General features: G+C 41.2%; 1 protein-coding gene and 1 non-coding gene across 2 annotated transcripts in view; one reads left to right on the forward strand and one right to left on the reverse strand.

The window, feature by feature from the left end:
* plekhh2 (pleckstrin homology domain containing, family H (with MyTH4 domain) member 2) overlaps positions 1-21423 on the forward strand; it is a 29790-nt gene that overhangs the window by 4265 nt on the left and 4102 nt on the right. Inside the window, exons 3-27 of the mRNA XM_019881885.1 lie at positions 4785-4847; positions 4920-5069; positions 5444-5527; positions 5655-5736; positions 5809-5994; positions 7321-8192; positions 8581-8656; positions 8735-8829; positions 8945-9104; positions 9809-9945; positions 10084-10197; positions 10264-10350; positions 10496-10654; positions 10800-10880; positions 11609-11788; positions 14512-14620; positions 15083-15195; positions 15429-15608; positions 16857-16954; positions 18205-18382; positions 18519-18677; positions 18814-18911; positions 19607-19748; positions 19850-19986; positions 20931-21223. Coding sequence (XP_019737444.1) covers positions 4785-4847; positions 4920-5069; positions 5444-5527; positions 5655-5736; positions 5809-5994; positions 7321-8192; positions 8581-8656; positions 8735-8829; positions 8945-9104; positions 9809-9945; positions 10084-10197; positions 10264-10350; positions 10496-10654; positions 10800-10880; positions 11609-11788; positions 14512-14620; positions 15083-15195; positions 15429-15608; positions 16857-16954; positions 18205-18382; positions 18519-18677; positions 18814-18911; positions 19607-19748; positions 19850-19986; positions 20931-21223 — 4033 coding nt within the window. The remainder of the gene's footprint in view (positions 1-4784; positions 4848-4919; positions 5070-5443; positions 5528-5654; positions 5737-5808; positions 5995-7320; positions 8193-8580; positions 8657-8734; positions 8830-8944; positions 9105-9808; positions 9946-10083; positions 10198-10263; positions 10351-10495; positions 10655-10799; positions 10881-11608; positions 11789-14511; positions 14621-15082; positions 15196-15428; positions 15609-16856; positions 16955-18204; positions 18383-18518; positions 18678-18813; positions 18912-19606; positions 19749-19849; positions 19987-20930; positions 21224-21423) is intronic.
* Positions 16212-16305, reverse strand: trnai-uau (transfer RNA isoleucine (anticodon UAU)). The gene is made up of 2 exons: positions 16268-16305; positions 16212-16247 (listed from the first exon to the last, which is right to left on the reverse strand). It is a non-coding gene; the product is annotated as a tRNA-Ile (tRNA).

Consider the following 21423-nt stretch of genomic DNA (forward strand, 5'->3'; position numbering starts at 1 on the left):
TATATATATTTTTTTTTTTTTAATTAAAAGAATGATTCTTGTGTGTGCACATCGACAAATCTGATTTGCAATCAATGAATCACATTTGTGGAAGAAGTTTCTACTATTGAAATCAGAGATTCCGAAAGGTTTTCTAACAATCTTTTGAGGTGTACTCATGTTGAAAAAATGTAGTCTAACTTAATATCAACTCAGAACAATGTTGAAATGCGTCATTTATGGTATGTCGCAGAGTCCTGACAGTTCGAAGGCTTTCTCTGAGAAATTTAAAAATTCTTCCATAGTCCCTTCACTGTCCAGGCCCAACTGCTGATATCATGAGGTCATGGTTAACATGCTTTGTTTGGTCTCTGCTGCTGAACCGCCAGCCCTGCAAACAAAGATTGTTATTTTAAAGCTGTGCGGTGATGCACAAACTCCTATCATTTCTAGATACGGTTTTATAAAATGATTAGGTACAATTTTTTGTTTGTCACCAGTTGAAAACTTTCTGAAACTCGCTTTTTGTTTTTCTACTGGCAATTACACTCTGCTCTCTCCTAGCAGACTTGGCGAGAAGTAATGAAATCCTAGAAAGCTTCTGAGGAATGATACGTTGAGAATGAGGGCATAAAAATAAAGTGGAACAAGGAGGGGAGGGGGCTGGTGTAAAGACCGAGCCCCCCAAGGGAGGAAATAGCTCGTTTGGTTAACTGTATGTGTGTGTGTGTGTGTGTGTGTGTGTGTGTGTGTGTGTGTGTGTGTGTGTGTGTGTGTGTGTGTGTGTGTGTGTGTGTGTGTTTAAGAACGAGGTCATTTTGAGTTTGTTGCACGTGTCTATGCTTCCGTCCAGTCAAATGTTGCTGCTTTGAATCTCTCAGCCTTCTCTCTTCAACCAAACACACTTGCTGTTTGCCTCTGTTTCTTTTCCAGTGGTAATACTTTCCGCCATCCTGTCGATGCTACAGCCTCCCTGTGTGGACTTTGTTTGTTCTCCCAGTACTTGCGTGGGTTTTCTCATGATACTGCGACCTACTTCCACATTCGCACAATATGCATGTTCGAGTCCTCAACACTGTCCATAGGTGTTAAGGAGAGTGTGAATGTATTTTTGTCAATATGTACCCTGCGATTGGCGTCTGACCAATTCTGCCGAAAGTCAGCTGGATGTATCTCTGGCCAAGTTATAAAACTCTATCGATATGAAATATACCTATAGTTACCGAGTCGTGAAATCCAAAAAGAGTATTTCTCCATATGCCCTGCAACATCCTCTTGTAATTAACTGGCACCATAACCACTACCACATAAACTGCCTACAGCAAAAGTTGAAGTGATTCAGACTTTTCCTGCTCTAATCAGAAATGTGGTATTTCTTCCAACACCACAGCAGACATCTGAGCAAGTTCTCAAATGCTTCCGTATGTTTGAATTTAAATATATTCATTGAACCCAACTACACAGCCTAAATACAAAATACAGTAGTGTGGAACCTCAAAGGGAGAACACAATCTTTTTTGGGTCAGGTTTCCAATTTGTTCATATTTGCATTTTTTTTCCATTTTCCATTGGAGTTTCTAAAATAAATTAAAAATAATAATCTGTCAAACTGTTGCCATCATGAAATATTGAAGAAATAGCTCCATGCAACTTTTATATAAACAACCTTTCACACCTGAGAAAACATACGCAAGCACAGGAAGGCCAGAGCCAGCTTTCAAAGCCTGAACTTCAGAACTGTGAGGCACATGTGCTAACCACTACGCCGTGCTACCCCATGAGAGGTTCCATTTATTAGAAATGTCAGTCAGAATGACTACAAACACAATGTTTTTCTCCAACCTCTGACAGTCTCAGTTAAAGCTGCAGTTGATTGTGCAGGTGTAGCCATTGCTGTGGCCAGTGACTGAATACTGTTCGTGTAAAATGTTCAAACTATACATTTTATGGGGTATTGTGAGCATTAAATGTCAATAACTTCCAGCTGGGCTGAGTGTTTTTGGTCCTAAACCTGTAGGTAATGTGTGCCATCACGGTAGAGAAAGAGGCTTTGTGACCTGGCTGTGGACGGGGGAGGAATGCTAGAGTTCAAGAAAGGTTGGACCCAGAGCGCCCGTTGTGGAATTCCAGGAATGGAAGTCCATTTGAATCTGACCAGGGAATATATGCAGAGGTGACAGAGCAGTGAAGAATGGTTATGGGGCTTTAGGAGAGCTAACAGGACATACTTGTGTGTCGACGACACTCTCCAGGGGTACTTAGATTAGACCTGAATTATATTGCTTTTAATGTTTAATCAAATCAATGTTCAAACCAGAATTCTCTCTGTTAATCCCACTGTAGTTGCACGGGATATGACACAAAGACAACACAGGCTTGTAAGGGTTTGATATTCGTTTCATATATAGTCTTGAGAATGAGAAGCACATAGAGCTCTGATGTTAAATCTGATGTGTGTGTGTGTGTGTGTGTGTGTGTGTGTGTGTGTGTGTGCGTGTGCGTGTGCGTGTGTGTGTGTGTGTGTGTGTGTGTGTATACATGGGTATATGTGTAAAATGCAGCTATAGCATGCCGCACTAATGCCTTGTAATTAGCATGCTATTCGCTGCCAGATGCTATATCTGCTACTTAGAGTGGCCTGTGGTATCGTGACGAGAGGAAGAGTGTTTTGAGTTACAGGGAACTTTTTCATGTTTGTTCACAGTGAACAAAATGACTGCATTTGCTTTATATTTAATATTTAAGCTAACAATAAGATATACAGCAAATGAGAGTATTTTCAAAAAAGTGAAGTAGTCATGTTTTGCTAACAATATCTCTAATAAATTATCTAACTCTATCCATACATATAATCCTGAACAGCCATTTCCCTGAGCAAGTGTGGACACATCCAGCGACACACAGTAATCTCATAAACCCACGTTACTCTCGCTTGATAGTGACAATAAATGGAGGTCAAGCTGAAAAAAAGACCATGTGTCCAGAGAAAGCCTGGTTTGTGGAAACTATGAATGGCGTTGGCAGGGTGTGGCTGCTTCTGAGAACAGGGAGTTTAGTTTGTTGGTCTGAGCAGAAATAGAGTGAAAGTGGGAACACCGCCATGGCAACCTCAACTGTCCACAATGCATCTGAATGCAGTATTGTGTCTCTCTGCTGGTGCTGTATGGAACACTTTTGTATTTTTAGGTTATAATTTACCTGGTTGAACTATCACAATACTTAAGAACAACCAAAAAGTAAATAAGATTTTTTTTTTCATGTTAACGCGCACAAACTAAATTGTACCTTAGTTATAATTCTGAAGTAAAACATCTTCCTATACTGTATTTATTTTATTAAGTCTCCCTTGGAGAGAGATTATTTTGGCTTTATCGAGAGCGCTGGAAACTTGGAGAAGCTCTTGTCTTCTTTGTACTTTCATATGAGCACATGAAGCGAAATGTTTGAGGATTATGTCAATGAACCCATTATGATTTTCCATTGACATATAATCCTCTCCGAAGCCCCCGAATTTGAGTTGAAGAAGCTTTCCCAGAGGCTCCCACCACTTGAAAGCTGAGAACGTCAGAAGGAAATTTCTCAAGTCATCCCAATCCTCACGATGCCCAGTGTATACGCTGACAGTTTACTGTAGTGGAGGTGTGCACATGTATGCATGCGTGCTGTAGATTCCGTAAATTTTGTGCCCTGTTTGTGTTGCTTCAGTTTTAACAAATGTTGCAGGTTTGCATTTGTACCTTTATAGATGTTACACATCCTTGTCATTATGTTACTTCTTGAAGGCATTAACTGCAACAGTTGTAAAACAAAACTGTCCGTGCGTGTGTTTTTGACTTCAGCGAAGGAAATGGATTTCACGCTGGCTTTCATACTCAAAGTGTTTAGCCCGTCTGCCTCAGAGTTCTGAGGTCTGGGTTTGAATTTCGGCTGGAGCCTTCCTGTGTGGAGTTGCCATGTTCTTCCTGTGCTTGCATGTTTCCTCCCACATTCCAGAAACATGCACGTTAAGCAGGGCTGAACAATTTGGAAAATAATCTAATTGCAATGTTGCAATTGCGAGGCCTGACAAAGCCTAAAATGTCCTGCTAAATTCAGCTTATGCTTTACACCAAAATATTTTTAAGAAGTCATGGCAATCTGTCCTCTACAGGCATCTTTAAGATATTGGATCAAAACACCAAATGACATCGCACTGCATAAGTAGCCTAAATGGTGGGGTGAGGAGTGGGGGCTTTAAAACAACTTTCATTGAAGAGGTGACTGTTTTTCAAGGTTATGACATGTTTTGTTTTGTCTCTGTATGACATGACACATATAAAGGTGAATTGAGATCGCCTGCTGAACGTAGTCAGCGTTGATATTTCTAAGAGGAGGTTGAACATCCACATTTTTCGTCTCGGTTTACTTGCTTTAAAGCTCCTTTATCTTAGTTGTGGTTTATCCTTGTTTAACATATTTAGAATTGTATTTACAATTTCAGGTGAGTCCAGTTTTAGTTTGTTTGTTTGTTTGTTTATTTATTTATTTATTTATTTAAATAATTGTATTTATTTACTTTTGTTTCAATGGTCTTATTTTTTTTGTAATCCTCTTATTTTTGATCTCATTTTTAGTATACCACATTAGTCATTGTGTTATTTATTCATCGATCTTTTTATGTAGTTATTCATTGTATATCTGCATCTCTCGAAGTAGAAGTAGAAGTTATTGTAGTAGACATGGCCATCTTCGTCTTACATTCATCTTTATTTTAAGCAGTGTGTTTGCAAGCACACGCAGGTACTCAGTTTTCTGTTGTGTCACAGATTCAACAACTGGAGATGCAAGTGCTTGATGCGGAAAAACGAGCTTTCACCGCAAAGCAGCAGGTCAGTCAGCAAGCGGCTTCATGTTGACTGTATGGGATGTGCTCTTTGTAGTTTACCCATGTATAACTCCAGGCGCAGTGGATGGAGGAGAAGCTGAGGGCCCCAGAAGGTCAGCCCGAAAACTCTGAGAAGATTTGGTTTGAGCGCTGCCAGGAGCTACAAGCCTTAGTGCAGGAGAAGGAAGATGTCATCACTCGGCTGGAGCAGCGGTTGGAAGAGCAGGTAAAACGTGCACGCACACATTCTGTCTCACAAACACAGTTGCATATTAGTAGATTTTCAGTCTGTATGTAACAACCGTAGGTCGCACAACAGACTGGCGTGCTTTTGTAATGGATTATATGGAGGTTAAAGCACACCTGCTGACATTGTAAACTGTGAAATGCCAAACCCCAACCACATATCCCCCAAATACTACTGCATACAAACTACAACTCAAAAAATGTGCTTTGTTTCAAGGATCGGTCATTAATATCCTTACTGGAAAAAAAAAATTACGCTCGGTTTAATGTTCTCCAGCTGCTTGCTTTACAGGGAACAATGACTGATGTGTGTGCTTCTGTGACCTGTGCATTGTGTGTGTATCCCTGTAACAGAAACAGTCAAGGCTTCAAGATGCAAAGACCGTGGAGGAGAAAGCAGCCAAGATAAAGGAATGGGTGATGCTGAAGTTGTCAGAGGTAGGGGGAAAAAAAGAGAAAACAACACAGACGCACAGATTAAATTGATAATATACTTTTTCTGTATGATCATTTCGTGGATTACTTGAGTCCAAGTACCTCCGCTAAAGACGCGTTTCTTCCTCAGTTTGAGGTAGAGAACGCCGCACTAAGAGAAACCAACAAACAACAGGAAGCTCAGATTGGTGAGCTACAGAAGAAAATGGATGGTCAGTATGAGATCCAAGGCTATCCATTCATCTGCGAAAAGATGCCACATCATTGTATTGGTCATTTTTCAGAATTTGAACAGAAATGTTCCGGTAAACGAGTAGCTCTGGGTAAGTCTGGTGAAGCCCACCGGGTTAGCAGCCTGACATTTGGCTGCTTCCAGGTGAGAGGAAAGAGCGCGCAGGTTCTGACCGGGCCCGTTCCCTCACAGAGGAACCTCAGCGTCGAGGAAGAAACTGAAGGCAGGGTCAACATTGGTAAGAATGCTAGAAACAAGTGCTACGAATAAGGCTGAGGTGGTGTGTAGATTCTCGGGCATCCAGGTTATGATCGTCCATCAAGGTTGACCACTGGATTTATTCTTATTTGCTGAAGATGTTTCACGTTTAATAGAAATGGCTTCTTCAGTTCTAAATGGTAGCTTTGGAGCAAGGTAATTAGAGTTCACAAAAACTCACAAAGCAACTAAAACTAAAATCGAAAAAAAACATTTTTGTTCATGAAATAAATTTTTTTAAATGCTTTTAAAAAAACAAAAAAATAGCTGAAGCAATATCTTACGTTTATAAAACTAACTAAAAGTATTTTTGATAATATTTATTTTCGTCTTTTCCAATTAATGACATACATCAGGTTTTGGGGTTTGTTTTACATGTATTTATTGCGGTATTGCTGTACGTCCGTACAGAAGAAATTTAAGGTCAGACACGCGTATGATAATTGTAGTTTATTTTATAAGATAATATTTAGTGACCTTTTTCTAAATCTTGCACTCAGCACATATACTCCATATATTACTAAAATTACCAATGATTAAACTAAAATAAAGCATTTTCAAAAGAAACCAAAACTAGCAAACCTGCTCTTAAAATGTATTCAAATTAAGTGAATTTAAAAAACAAAACTCAACCCTAAAATGAAAACTAACAAACAAACTCTTACAACTCTGAGTGTGTTCCCTGGGTGTCGAAAATGAAAAATCCCAAACTCTTACAACTCTGAGTGTGTTCCCTGGGTGTGGTCATTGGTCAACAGTAGTATGATGTTGCTCAGTGTGGTTAGTGAAATGACCGTCCACGGTCTTTTACTCGTCTTGTGGCAAAAATGTTTGTGAGAGACACTCTCCACGTGGAATGAGGCTAGCTTTGGAGGAAGGAATGTCAACACATTGTGAAAGACAGACCATAGGTGACGCCTTAAATCTCCTCCTCACTTTTCGAGTTTGATTTTCTTTTACATATTTTTCAAACCAGCGGTTGGACATTGTTGTTCTTTGCTGCTACAAGACCAGTGAACGACTGATTGGTATGCAGGACGATCATTTCACTAACCGCACTGTGCAACAACACCCACTCCCAGATTTTAGTACTGAAACAAGCCTTTTGGATTAAAGTTGAAACGTCTTGAGCAGAGGTGGGTAGTAAGTAGTATTAAGTACAGATCCTAAACTGCAAACTGAGGTCTGAGTATTATTATCTTTGGAAATGCAGAATTTGACGAGATGTTGGATCTCATGAGATGAAGTTTCTGTATTGAGCGTGTATGAAGTAAGACACACAGATTCCACTTTTTTACTCTGACAGACAGTCGAAGTAAGCAGACAGCCTCCTCAGCCACAGGTGCCGAAGTCCGGAGCCCGGATCAAACAGGACTGCTGGCCACTCATCTGGATGAGAACGAGAACATTAATGCGTTGGACTTCAGAGCAAGCAGACGCGACTCTTGTACTGTTTCCTCAGCGCTCTCGAGTGCTGAAGGAGGAGGAGGGCGTGAAGTCGGAGAAGGTGGTCTGGAGTTAAGTCGCGCTGGGAGCGAGGCCTGCCTGACAGCCTCGGATGACAGCAGTTCTCTGTTTGACGACGACATGCAGCGAGTGGAGCGGCCCAGCTTCAGCATTCTGGCAATGTCGGATGGGCTACCTGGGGAGTGTAAAATGAAGGAGGACTGCACCCCTGAGGAGCTCAACAAACGATTCCAGTCACAGAGACTTGACTCGTCATCCTCGTCCAGCGAACTCAACACCCCGAGCCCCGTCGTCACGCCAGCTCTCACTCCCAAACGACCCAACCCGCCCCAAGACCTGAGAGATACCCCTGCTTCACCCAAACAACCCAGATTGCGGACCCCAGCAGGGTTGGGGTTAACTCACGTCGCTATGAACAAGAAACATTTGAGCCAACCACCAATCAGCACGGAGGCAGCACCCGGACAAACACGTAACGCCCTCAGCATGTTGCGCTCCTCTCGACCAGAGGAAACCGACCTTGACCAAGTGCAGGAGGTCGACATGGAAACAGGCAAGGATCCATCCTTGCACGTTCGCCCCAGCTCTCGTAGCAAACCCACAGTGCTTTCCATACAGGCCACACCTGACCCAACCTCTGGGTGTCCGGAAATAAACTCAGACAGTCACAGCTCACCTCCCACGCCGCCTTTACATAGGCTCCCCTCCTGGGTAAGATTGTGATTCCCACACAAAAAGACTCATTTATTTATGTCATAATATGTACATTTATCGATATAGTCTCATTATAGTTCAGCAATTTCCACTTGATGTATTCATTTATCATCAAAATGTCTCCACATCAAGGCTAAGCATAACTGTTCTTTTTCATAATGAGCAGCCAGGGCAGAGATATGCAAAACAACTCTTTTCCATTTTTTCTTTCTCTTGCTCAATACTGGTACCCAAAGAAAATCTCAGTTAGTCATGGGATCATTCCATTAGATTGGATTTTTTTTTTCACTCTGCGATTATATTGCTCTTGTGTTTGGACTTCTTATGGCGGTTTAGATGTAACTACAGTATATTGTGACTGGTATCTTAATTACTGTCTCCAAAGGAGAGTCGCATCTACGCGGTGGCTAAATCAGGAATCAGGCTGTCCGAGACATCATGCGCAGATTCAACAAGCAAAGGTAAGGTAGTGAGTCTGATAGTCATGATGACAAAGTTACATTCTGATGTTTTCCTGAGAGCTTTACTCTGTTTTGTAGACCCCTCTCTGCAATCCTCCTGTCCTGCCTTTGTAATATACACATCCCTCATTTATAGAAATATGACCGCACCAGTTTACACTACTCTGAAGGGGGTAAGTACAACTATGTGCAACACTCTGGTTTTGTGTGTTGTGCATGCATGTTTAGTTTAGTATGAAGTATGTCTGTAATTTGTGAACACCAAAACTAAGCCCCTTGTCTCTGCAGAAAGCCACTCTGTTGAGTAACAATCCATACTTAGATGAGTCATGTAGTTCTGAGGAGTCATCCAGTTCTGAGGAGGAGGATGGTTCCTTATGCAGTTCCCACACGTCCTCCGGCTCCCACAAGGACAGCAACCCAGGCAGCCCACGCTCTGTCAAAAGAGGTACACTTATACTGCAAGGAAATTACCTTAGCATCTGTAGCTGAAGAAAATCATTGGGAAATACATTCATAAAAGTGTATAACATTCTGTCTTTTATTATGTCAATTAGTACAGTCAAAAATGTGGCACGGTGGTCAACTGGTTAGCACGTCCGCCTCAGTGCAGAGGTGCAGGGTTCGATTCTGGCATTCCTGTGTGGAGTTTGCATGTTCTCCCCTTGCCTGGGTTTTCTCCGGGGACTCCGGTTTCCTCCCACATTTCAAAATCATGCCTGAAGACAGCCGGGATAGGCTCCTGCACGCCCGAGGCCCTTGTGAGGATAAGCGGTTCAGAAAATGGATGGATGGATGGACACAGCCTAATACTTAATCACAGTTGGGTTGTATTTAAGATACAGTCAGAAGGAAAAAATACACTGGTCAAGAGCAAATTTTAACCACAGTTGACTGTATGTGTCACTATATATGTTTTGGACACAAATTTCAAAAACATCTTTCATATTTTTGGATCGTGATTGGTTGTTTGTCACTATGAAACCTGTTGATGGAATATGCAATATGATCATTTTGTTTTCGGTTTAAAAAAAACATGTATTGAATTGAATTGACAACTTTATTGTCAAATGTGCTGTACAGCACAGATTGGGTGTGGATTGTGACCATAGCCGTATACCATATGTTACACCGCTTTTGCTTCACTTGCAGCTGTATCCACGTCTTCAATGACATCAGAGAGTGACTATGCCATCCCACCTGATGCCTATTCCACCGATACTGAGTGCTCGGAACCAGAGCCGAAATTCCCCAAAACCTGCTCCTCTGCTGGTGACAACAGCAAAAGTGTATGCACAGTATTTGTATTTAAAAACAACAATCATCCATTTTGACAACCGTGGCCCAAAATAGAATTTGGGGTGTTTTTGACAAACATAGCCACTAAAGGTTAGTGTAATTCTTGTTCTGAATATTCCCTGTTTTAGGAGTCGATGGAGAAATCCGGCTACCTGCTGAAAATGGTGAAGACATGGAAGAAAACCTGGAAGAGGCGCTGGTTCGTCTTGAAAGATGGAGAGCTTCTTTATTATAAATCCCCAGTGAGTTTGTTGCAAGAGATCTATTAATGCTGTTGTGAGCTCTTATATAAAGTCATGTTTCGACAGAGTGATGTTATCAGGAAACCACAAGGTCAGATTGAGGTCAATGCCACCAGCAACATCGCACGAGGAGAAGGAAAACAAGTGCTCCAGGTATTGACTCTTGCATTCTGTTCCAAACATTAAATATGACAACATTTTCATTTATTTCAAGTTCCTTTGCTCAGAAACCATGGGAGCTATGGCACCCTTTTTGCATTCTTTTCACTTCTACTACTTTTATAATTGCTTTGTGTAGATAGTGACAGGGAAGCGGGTGTACTACCTGAAAGCTGACTCCCCTAATCTGCTCGAGGAATGGCTCGTGGTGCTGCAGAGTGTGCTAAGAGTCAAAGCTGCAAGTCCACTCTACACTCAGCCGGATATTCGGCCCAGCATGAAGGGACAGCTTATTAAGGTCATATTAGATTCTGCCAAATGAAACCATTTGCAATTACTGAACATTTGCCCCCCCGTGTTGCTTCATTATGTTCACTGCACTGTTCTTTTGACCTATTTTCATTCAATTTCTGAAAGGATAAAATTCATTTTGTCAATGGCAGGTAAAGCATGGCTACTCTAAGCGGGTTTGGTGTGCTCTGATTGGCAAAACTCTGTACTACTTTCGGAGCCAAGAGGACAAGGTACAATTTACAAAATTAATTTCAGTTTATTCAGAAAATGTAATTGATTTATTGCTTTTCAAAAGACTTCATTGATAATAATTTACTACTCGTAAATGACACCATAGCTCAAAATATTCACATTTTACCATGAAACGTAACACAGAATCTTTAAAAATGTTTCCGTTCAGAATTGCTCATAACAACCACAAAAACTGCACAATTGGACATCTTTATAAGTTAAGAAATATGAGTCAGAAATAATAACGTGCTTTATATTGTTTTGTTTTGTTGTTTTTTTTCAGAATAGCACTATATTAAGAAAAATCATGCAAAGAACCTTTGTTGTTTACATTTTACCCTGAAAAATCTTCATATTGGCATATTAACCATAACATAAACATGATTTTGGTATCTACTAATGCTTTCAATTTGGGGCATCATTGGTATAAACACTTACATTCTGTTGGGTGCTAAAGGAATTGAACACTTGAACTATTTCCAATTTGTCTTAACACGTGACACAAATTTGACCAAGAGGTCAAAAAAAGCACAGCTTTGAATTTGGACACGTGACAAATTGGACCAAGAGGTCAAAAAAAGCACAGCTTTGAATTTGTTTCCACTCTCTATTTGTATTTACCACCTTCAAAGCAGATTTCAGCCACAAATGCTACTGGTATGATTGAATGAAAAATAAAAAAGAGCGCTTGTTGATTTTGCTGTATAATTTGTGTCTATTTTCTCAGTTTCCACTAGGTCAGATAAAGCTTTGGGATGCCCAAGTGGAGGAGGTGGACAAGTCTCGGGACTCGGACGATGGCTTGAAAGCATGTGGGGGTGGATCACGGGTAGTGTCCTATACTATCACCATCCATCCACAGGATCAAGAACCGACTTACCTGCTCATTGAATCTGGCCATGAGAAGGTCAGTCAGTTTTTTTCCATACTACACGTATAAGAGAAAAAGTGTTACCAGGCTCGAAATATCTTTTTTTCTTTATGGATCAGTTTTGCTAATCAATGTTTAGAGTGTACCTGCGGTGGTCAGGAGGAAAAGAGCAATTCACTCTATTGCTCTGTGACCATTTATAGAGCAACTTACTCATTTTGAGAAGTATTTTTTATTAAACAATAAAAATACGACAATATAATAGAATATAACAATATAACATAACAATTGAACAATTGCCTTTCTTTTAATCTACAGGGTTTTTTTTAAATTTCTTGAATTTGCATTGTGCATCGCAGCAAACTGCATTTTCTTATCTAGAAACATTTTCTGTTGTGCACTTTCAAACACAAATATACATTTCAGTTCAAACTTGGTATTTCTGCGTTGGTTGATTGGTCTTTAGCAAAGGTACCGGTACATTGATATTCAATGAACCATTCAGGTTTAAGGGTCACTCCTTAACATTTTCTATAACTCGGTGGTGGCTTCGGCCATCCATTATGGCACTGTCTGCTGGTCAGGCAGCATCTTGGCCCGGGACAGAAAGAGACTGGAGCGACTGGTCAGGAGGGCCAATTCTGTCCTGGGCTGCTCCCTGGACACTCTGGAGGAGGTGGGCAACAGGAGGATGCTCGCTAAACTAAAAGCTATGATGGACAGTCCGTCCCACCCCCTCCAGCCCACCCTGACAGCACTGGGTAGCTCCTTCAGCCTGAGACTATTACACCTGAGCTGCAAGAAGGAGAGATACCGCCGCTCGTTCCTACCAACTGCTGTCAGGCTGCTGAATAAACATGCGTGAAAACCTGTAACCATTGTAAATAGCACAGCCACCTTATGTATGCATAAGATAAGATGCATATATGCAACTTATACTTAATATAACTTAATATTTATACTGTGTACAGTTTTCTGAAACATTTATTTATTTTGTGCATGCAACATTTTGTTTTTTTTCTTCTCTACCCCTGCCCCCCACCCCAATTTTGCTGCTGTAGACTGCAAATTTCCCCAATGTGGGACAGATAAAGCTTATTTTATCTTTTTTTTTTTTTTTTTTTAAAGGAATATCTACTGTAAGCCAAAGCCAAAATAGAAACGCTGGACTGCATTCTGAAAAACAACATGACTAATATTAATGTTTTATTCTCTATTAGTGTAATTTTAAGCTCATAGGCCTCTTCTTGCTGGTTAACGTACACTGTAATGGAACGGAATTAATTTCCAGTGTCTGTCCTGTTGAATGTTGTTTTCTATAACTTTCTGCCCAGACACTTATTATATTGCCTGCTATTTTGCTGGTCATAGTTGGATATGCTCTGCCTTAACATGGTTCCAGTCAGACATCCGTGAAAAGTGTACTCGATCACCCAAGCACTTAATTCCGGTGATTAACGATACGTGTCGATTTTCAGGTGATCTGTTAGCAGTTAGCAAGCCTTCTTCATCTTTCTTCATAATCCGTTCATGAGAACGAAACTTGTCAGAAGTGTGGCTTATTCCATCGAAGCGATATTATTGACTTAAGAGTCATGCTTTTGTTCAGGATTCGTGGCTGTACCACCTGTGTGTCGCAGCAGGAACCATGATGGGGAAAGTCGGCACTGAGTTTGAAAAACTGGTGGGGAACATTTTCTATAACTCGGTGGTGGCTTCGGCCATCCATTATGGCACTGTCTGCTGGTCAGGCAGCATCTTGGCCCGGGACAGAAAGAGACTGGAGCGACTGGTCAGGAGGGCCAATTCTGTCCTGGGCTGCTCCCTGGACACTCTGGAGGAGGTGGGCAACAGGAGGATGCTCGCTAAACTAAAAGCTATGATGGACAGTCCGTCCCACCCCCTCCAGACGACCCTGACAGCACTGGGTAGCTCCTTCAGCCTGAGACTATTACACCTGAGCTGCAAGAAGGAGAGATACCGCCGCTCGTTCCTACCAACTGCTGTCAGGCTGCTGAATAAACATGCGTGAAAACCTGTAACCATTGTAAATAGCACAGCCACCTTATTTATGCATAAGATGCATATATGCAACTTATACTTAATATAACTTAATATTTATACTGTGTACAGTTTTCTGAAACATTTATTTATTTTGTGCATGCAACATTTTGTTTTTTTTCTTCTCTACCCCTGCCCCCCACCCCAATTTTGCTGCTGTAGACTGCAAATTTCCCCAATGTGGGACAGATAAAGCTTATTTTATCTTTTTTTTTTTTTTTTTTTAAAGGAATATCTACTGTAAGCCAAAGCCAAAATCGAAACGCTGGACTGCATTCTGAAAAACAACATGACTAATATTAATGTTTTATTCTCTATTAGTGTAATTTTAAGCTCATAGGCCTCTTCTTGCTGGTTAACGTACACTGTAATGGAACGGAATTAATTTCCAGTGTCTGTCCTGTTGAATGTTGTTTTCTATAACTTTCTGCCCAGACACTTATTATTTTGCTGGTCATAGTTGGATATGCTCTGCCTTAACATGGTTCCAGTCAGACATCCGTGAAAAGTGTACTCGATCACCCAAGCACTTAATTCCGGTGATTAACGATACGTGTCGATTTTCAGGTGATCTGTTAGCAGTTAGCAAGCCTTCTTCATCTTTCTTCATAATCCGTTCATGAGAACGAAACTTGTCAGAAGTGTGGCTTATTCCATCGAAGCGATATTATTGACTTAAGAGTCATGCTTTTGTTCAGGATTCGTGGCTGTACCACCTGTGTGTCGCAGCAGGAACCATGATGGGGAAAGTCGGCACTGAGTTTGAAAAACTGGTGGGGAAACTCTTTCAAGTGGATGGAGATTCAAGTAAGCATGTGTAACTCCTCTTTCAGACTGCCAGCCCCAAAACATTTTTGGGGTCATCACATCCATAATGTATCTATTCTGATTTTATGAAGTCTAAACCAAAACCATCACATGAAATCCAATTTGAGCAAATCAGATCCGAAAGCACTTGCATGCTTGATTTGGGATCCGTACAGATCAGATTTCTGCCTCAATGTGGGCGCTCTGGTTTCACAATGGGTGGTTCTCAGAAAGTGTTTTCCAAGAGTATGAAAGGAAAGCCCAAACATTAACTTGTTCAAAACTCTTGCTCTTCTGTTTTCTGACTTGATCTGTGTCTTTGTACAACTAATGATTTTCCAAAAAATTGTATGTATTGAAATAAGTGCCCTGGCAGTTTTCTAATATCTTGCTACTTTCAGTATGTTCTATTATTTACTTTACTTATGTTTTCTTTAAGCTGTATTACCGTTTTATTTGCAGATTCTCAGATGTGGAGAAACCAAACATTATGCTTCAGTAAGGAGGCTTTATTGTCTCCACTCACCACGCTACCTTCACAGGCCCTGCAAACTGAGGCGGTCAAACTCTTTAAGGTAGGCAAATATGCATGCTCTTGCTTTGCTTAAAATCATTACTATTAAAGAATGTCTGCACTTCGGTGCCTTGCTCATAGACACTTTTTTGAGCAAGCTGATTAACACTGGCCGAATAGATCAGAATAGGTTAATTAATCACCCAATCAATTAATCACGCAATAAATCACTCAGCCCGTGCTTCTGTGCTCTTTGTCTTAGATATCCTAAGTGCCTCTTTCTTTTCTTCTCAGACTTGCCAGCTGTTCATCAATGTGGCCATCGATGCCCCGGCCATCGACTATCACGTCTCCCTGGCTCAGAGTGCCCTACAAGTGTGTCTGACCCACCCTGAGCTTCAAAACGAGTTCTTCTGCCAGCTCATCAAGCAGACCACAAAGAGGCAGCCGCAAGGCCAACCGGGACCGTTGCAGGTGCGCATGCTCACCACCTGGTGGCAACAGTAGCTCAATCATAAAGCAGCTCTTCGGCTTCAACTGGCTAGAGTCACGTGATCATGATGCGTAGCAACCTCCTATGAGTTCTCCGTCAGTCACCAGAAGAGGGCGGTGTTGGCTTCCATCCTCACAAGGGTGGTCGGTGGGTGAACTGTAGCCTCTCCCAGCTGACTGTGGGTCACCAGGCAATTGAAGGGCTCATAAAGACAAGCAACCAGTCACACTCACATTCACACCTTGACAATACAGTACAGCTAGAGTCTTAAATCAACCTAAATTGGCAGAAATTTACTTTTTAAAAGAACCAGAAGAATCTTCTTTTATGTCATGAGATACGTGCACATTTGATATCTGTTTTGAATCCATGACAGTTGCGAACACCATGAACACAAACACTCAGTGACACCGCGGCCAACATAGACACTGGAGCTGGGGGCTCTTTTAGCAACCCTGAAGCAGGTCTGTCTGGTTCAAGAACACCACAGCTGTGGGTCCAAGTGATGTTGTGGCCACCCACATTTCTCTGCTGCTTGTTGGCCAAAATTGAACGAGGGGCCCCCAACACTTGCCCTAAAATCGTGCGCCAGGTGAGGCTTGAACTCACAACCTCGGCATTGCTGTACAGTGTACTGTCATATAAGTACCACGCGCTAACCGATTGCGCCACTGGCGCTCAAAAAGCCATCCAGTAAAATCACTGCAATAGATCAATATACTATTTCAGAGTAGCTCCTTTTATGTGGTGGTGTCAGCTTTTGTCTTCTGATTCCAGGTGTATTATAAGCAATAGGTTCAGGAAAAGCAGTGATCCCCACTAAGACTGCTATTAAGTCGATAAAGGAGAGGGTAAAGTCGGGACCCACTTGACACTCAACAAAATACCATTTTGCGAATTTCATTAAATGATAAATGATTTAACATATAATACATCATTGGTTTTCAACCTGCCTCTAATTGCCATCACTGTGTCCAGGGCCTTTCCCCCCTTTGCACGCTCTCCCTTTTTTATGTACTGAACTGTTTTTGCTCTTATAGCAGAACCAATTTCCTATCAGACTGGTGACAAATTGGGGAGCTAGTTTGCTGAGTTTTAGAGAGTCTGTTTATTGTCACAAAGCAATATAGGTGCCAAGCTGCTTGACTTCAAATGAAGTTGAGCTTATGTTTGACTTTAAAACCAGTGGTGCTGTCTTAATGCATGATGTGCCATTTGTCACTCTTCAGGGTTGGCAGTTTTTAGCCTTGTGCGTTGGACTCTTTCTGCCTCAGCATCTTTTCCTCTGGCTGCTCCAAGCTCATCTCAAAAGACATGAGGATTCCAGGTGAGCTGAGTCACAAGACACCTCACATGAATTGGCAGTTCAGTACCTGCGATGTCAGCTCATATTAGCCCTCTAAATGTGAACAATTCTTGCTAAGCATTTCCTGATCCAGTCTGAAAATGCATTTTGCCATTATAATTAGCCATTACAGTAGACAAGGCTTAATGGGAGACGTGCGCATTAAAAAGGCCCCCCTTGATGAATTTACTGTCATTGTGGGAGCTCAGATGCTTTTCGTGACGTCGTGGCTCTCATTTGTGCCCATATATCGGGAACTTGAACTAATTTCATCAAATTTCACACAATGCTTTTGTAATACTAAGTGTGGTATGCACATCATTCTTGTTTGCACCTCTTTGCAGCCATTTAAAAACATGTTTAAACATCATCCTGCTCCAATGTGTGTTGACCTCATGCAATTATTATTCAAAATTAAGGACTTGTCATGCTGGTTGCTCTGAATGTATTTTAATATAATTTGGTTGCGGCTTTTCTTCCAGTACTAAACAGATGATAATTTGGGCCCATTTATAGCAACTGAGTGCTCACAAAGTTATCAGTTGAATTTTTATCATCATCAATATATTGTACATGTTCAAATGTTTGATTATGTAAATGTTATAGTCATAGTATTTCTTGATCAGGGCCTGACCGAAAAGAATTTTTTGAAGCCAATTACGATATTTGCCGGAATGACATTCCGATAATCAAGTAATGGGCTGATTATGTACAGTATTTATTTATTTGTTTGTTTAATTTTTTATATTATGATAAGAAAGAACATTTTATTGATTACTATCTGATTTTTGGCCAATTTCTTTTTGGGGTGGGGGGGGGGTGTTGAATGTCATCTTTGTTTTGTGTTGTAATCTGTTCATGTGTCCAAAAATTAAAAAAAGGGCCGATATGCCCTATTTTAAAGGAGCCAATACTCAGGTATTGGTTGGGCTGTAATCTTGATTGTGGTTGCTTGTAATGTTGATTTAACATTGAGTCATCTTTTATAATATTTGGCATGCTGGCTCTACAATGAAATCCAATTCAAGAGCTGTAAAAAAAAAAAAAAAAAGATCTACCTTTCTACCGACAAAGACAATGAAACATTTTGATTGACACTGTCAAGTGGCTAATATTTTAACAATATGGTCATGTGCTACTGTGATTTGTGATGTCATTAAATTGTGCTACATAGTGTTTGCAAACACACTTTATGGCCATTAAATTATCAATGCCTCTAATTCTTTCCCCAGGACTGAGGTAGGTAAATATGCCATCTACTGCCAACGCTCAATGGAACGCACCCAGCAGAAGGGTGACAGGCAGGCCAGACCATCACGCATGGAGATACTTTCTATTCTGCTAAGGAATCCCTATCACCACTCCCTGCCCTTTAGTGTCCCTGTGCACTTCCTCAACAACACCTACCAGGTCAGAATAATCATGAAGGTTATTTGTTCTGTTGACTTGACCAAATTAGTTTCGGCACAAATTTGGGCAACCCTTTTTTTAAATCACTTGGCACAATGCTATAAGACAATTTTCTGTTATAATTGCCTTTTCATAGGTGGTAAGTTTTGATGCGTCCACCACAGTGGATGAGTTCCAGTGTCGTCTCAACCAGGACACCGGCATGAGGAAAACGGGGCTGTCAGGTTTCAGCGTGTACACTGATGACCCCACTGGACGAGAGCTGGAACACTGCTTACATCAAGGGAGCATCAAGGTGATTTTCCAATCATCAAAAGCTGCTGTTTGTTTGGTGAATGTTTTCAATTCGAAATTGTGTGCGTTGTGTGTGGAAGTTGCATGTTCTAAACTTCTTCTTCTGTAAATTCAGATTTAATACCTGTCTATTGCAGATTTGTGATATTATATCCAAATGGGAGCAAGCATCCAAAGAGCAGCACACCGGCAAGTCGGAGAACACCAGAACAGTCCGCCTCACTTACAAGAACAGGTAAGCCAAGAGACAAAGGCGTTCATTTTAAAGCATTATGAAATTGCCTCATTAGTGTTTAACATACAGCACATCTGGCACAGTGACAAATACTGAATTTTGCTAGGTAATGACATATAAATATTAAAGGCATTAAGCACTGTGGGAAAACTTGGTTGAGTTGAACAATCTGAGTTTTGGGACATATCGTAGCCACACTCACAGCTAATGAATTACCGATATCTAATCAATCACAGGATGGGCTGGAACCTCACAGTTGGCCCACTGTTGAATGCTAAAGCTTCTGCATTTTAGACAGTTTTATTATTCCTACTCCATAGAGTTCAATAAGGGCATGCTTGGATGAGTTTGGGGATGAAAAACCTTGAGGATGACCTACAACAAGTCGTGAGCCAATTCAGCTTCTTTACAAACAGCAATCCATCGATTCAAAAAAAAAAAAAAAGCCTTTTCAGTGGTTCCTGACCTCACAAATGTTCTTTTGGATGAATTGACGGAAAATATACACAGGCTTATTCAAAATTCTTTTTAGAAGAGTGGGAGCAGCAGGTAGAGGACCAAATCTATAAGTCCTTCCACTTTATTCCTTGCAGGTGTAATGTCCCAGTGTCTTCATCCGTGTAATGTAGCTCCGTAATTACGTTAGACAAATCTTGAAGGACTTATACATTTACTACTCATCTTCACCGTTTCAGGCTATACTTCTCCAGCCAGGCGAGGGGGGAGTCAGAGAGGGAAAGGTTGTTGTTAGCCTATCAAATCAATGAGGCCATTATGGCAGGACACTTTCCTGTCAACAAGGAGCTGGCTCTGGAAATGGCTGCCTTGCTGGCCCAGGTCTGAGAGTTACCAAACGTTTGTAATTACATTTTTTTTTTTTTTTTTTTTTGCAAAAATATTTGTTGTAATTTCACTGTCTGTTTTGAATTATCTGTCAGGTTGAGTTTGGAGATTTTGAACGTCCCTTCTTGAGCACCGGACCAGTTCAAACTAAGTCCAACCAAACCTTAAAACAGGTCCTGGACAGATTCTACCCCAAACACTATCGTCGGACCACGTTTGAGGAACAACTCAGGTAGCAAAATACACTTACAGAAGCACTCTTTTATATTGCAATAGTAATAGTACTGCCCTGCGATTGGCTGGCAACCACTTCAGGGTTGTCCCCCGCCTACTGTCCGAAGACAGCTGGGATCTCGAGCACACCCGCGACCCTTGATAAGCGGATTAGAAAATGGATGGATGGATGGAAGTAATATGTAATGCTGAAGCCGCTAGCAGCAATGAACAACTCGATCCCACTTTTTCATGGAGACCCCTGTTTTCAGGCATGGGCCCTTGTGACTTTTTTTGTGCATGCTGTTATGATAGTACACCGATTTTGTTTCAATTCGTGAAATTGGCATTGTAGCCTGTTTCTTTTTTGTTTTGTTTTTTTGTTTTTGCAGAATAACTTGTAGGTTTTGGGAGGGTCATATTCGGGGCGTCTATTTTAGTTACACCATAACCAGGATTAAGGCAACCCAGCCGCTGGGGTGTAGTGCCCTCCCCTGGGGGTACACTGTTCCCCGGTGCCGGTCCCAAGCCCGGAGAGATGGGGAGGGTTGCGTCAGGAAGGGCATCCGGTGTAAAACTTTTGCCAAGACGGACATGCGAGTTGATAGGGCGGTTTGCAGGGACGGATGGGAATTAATGACTCGCTGTGGCGACCCCTGAAAAGGGACGTGCCGAAAGGAGAAGAAGAAGATAACCAGGATTAAGGCGCTTGAACACATTTATGAGTTTTTGGGGTTGCCAAAAAGGCAACTCATTTGTTGCAAGATTATTTCTAACCACAGTGAATCCAAATGGGCTGTCACAGTCTCCTGACACTCCAGTCCTACAGTTTTTTCTGGCATTAAATTGTTAAGTGAATACAACTAACTTTTTGGAAGGCATCAAGACGATGATTGGTGATTTTTTTTTTGTTGTTTTTTTGGTTGGTTTTTTTTTATTTTATTTTATTTTTTTTGCTTTCAGACAATTGCTCCAGCGCCTCTCTGCTCGCTGGTCCTCACTCAGAGGTCGAAGTTCATCTGAGTGTGTCAGGATTTACCTGACTGTTGCTAAGAAGTGGCCTTTCTTTGGTGCCAAACTTTTTGAAGCCGAAGTGAGTGTTTACATACATACATATAAAGTACTCAAAAAATACATGTTTTTGTATTATAAGTTAATATTCACCGACACGTCAAACAACCCATTTGCAGAAGCACAAACTCCACAAGCAGCAGTGACAACAGAGACGCAAACAATAATTACCAGTACTACAAATAGCATGATTTAGACCATATTTCTTGGGATATGTTTTTGTTGTAGTTTAGTTTTACAATGAGTGTTTTTTTAATTGTTAATTTGTGACATCCATTAAGTAGCAGATTTTTATCCACATTTGCAAGAAGCCAAATTTCGATATGAGGATATTCGCTTGTGGCATTTGAAAGCAGAAAATCGGAATCGTGTCACTTGAAGCACA

This window comes from Hippocampus comes, unplaced genomic scaffold (genome assembly GCF_001891065.2).
Source record: "Hippocampus comes isolate QL1 unplaced genomic scaffold, H_comes_QL1_v1.1 scaffold36, whole genome shotgun sequence".
Classification (NCBI taxonomy): Eukaryota; Metazoa; Chordata; class Actinopteri; order Syngnathiformes; family Syngnathidae; genus Hippocampus; species Hippocampus comes.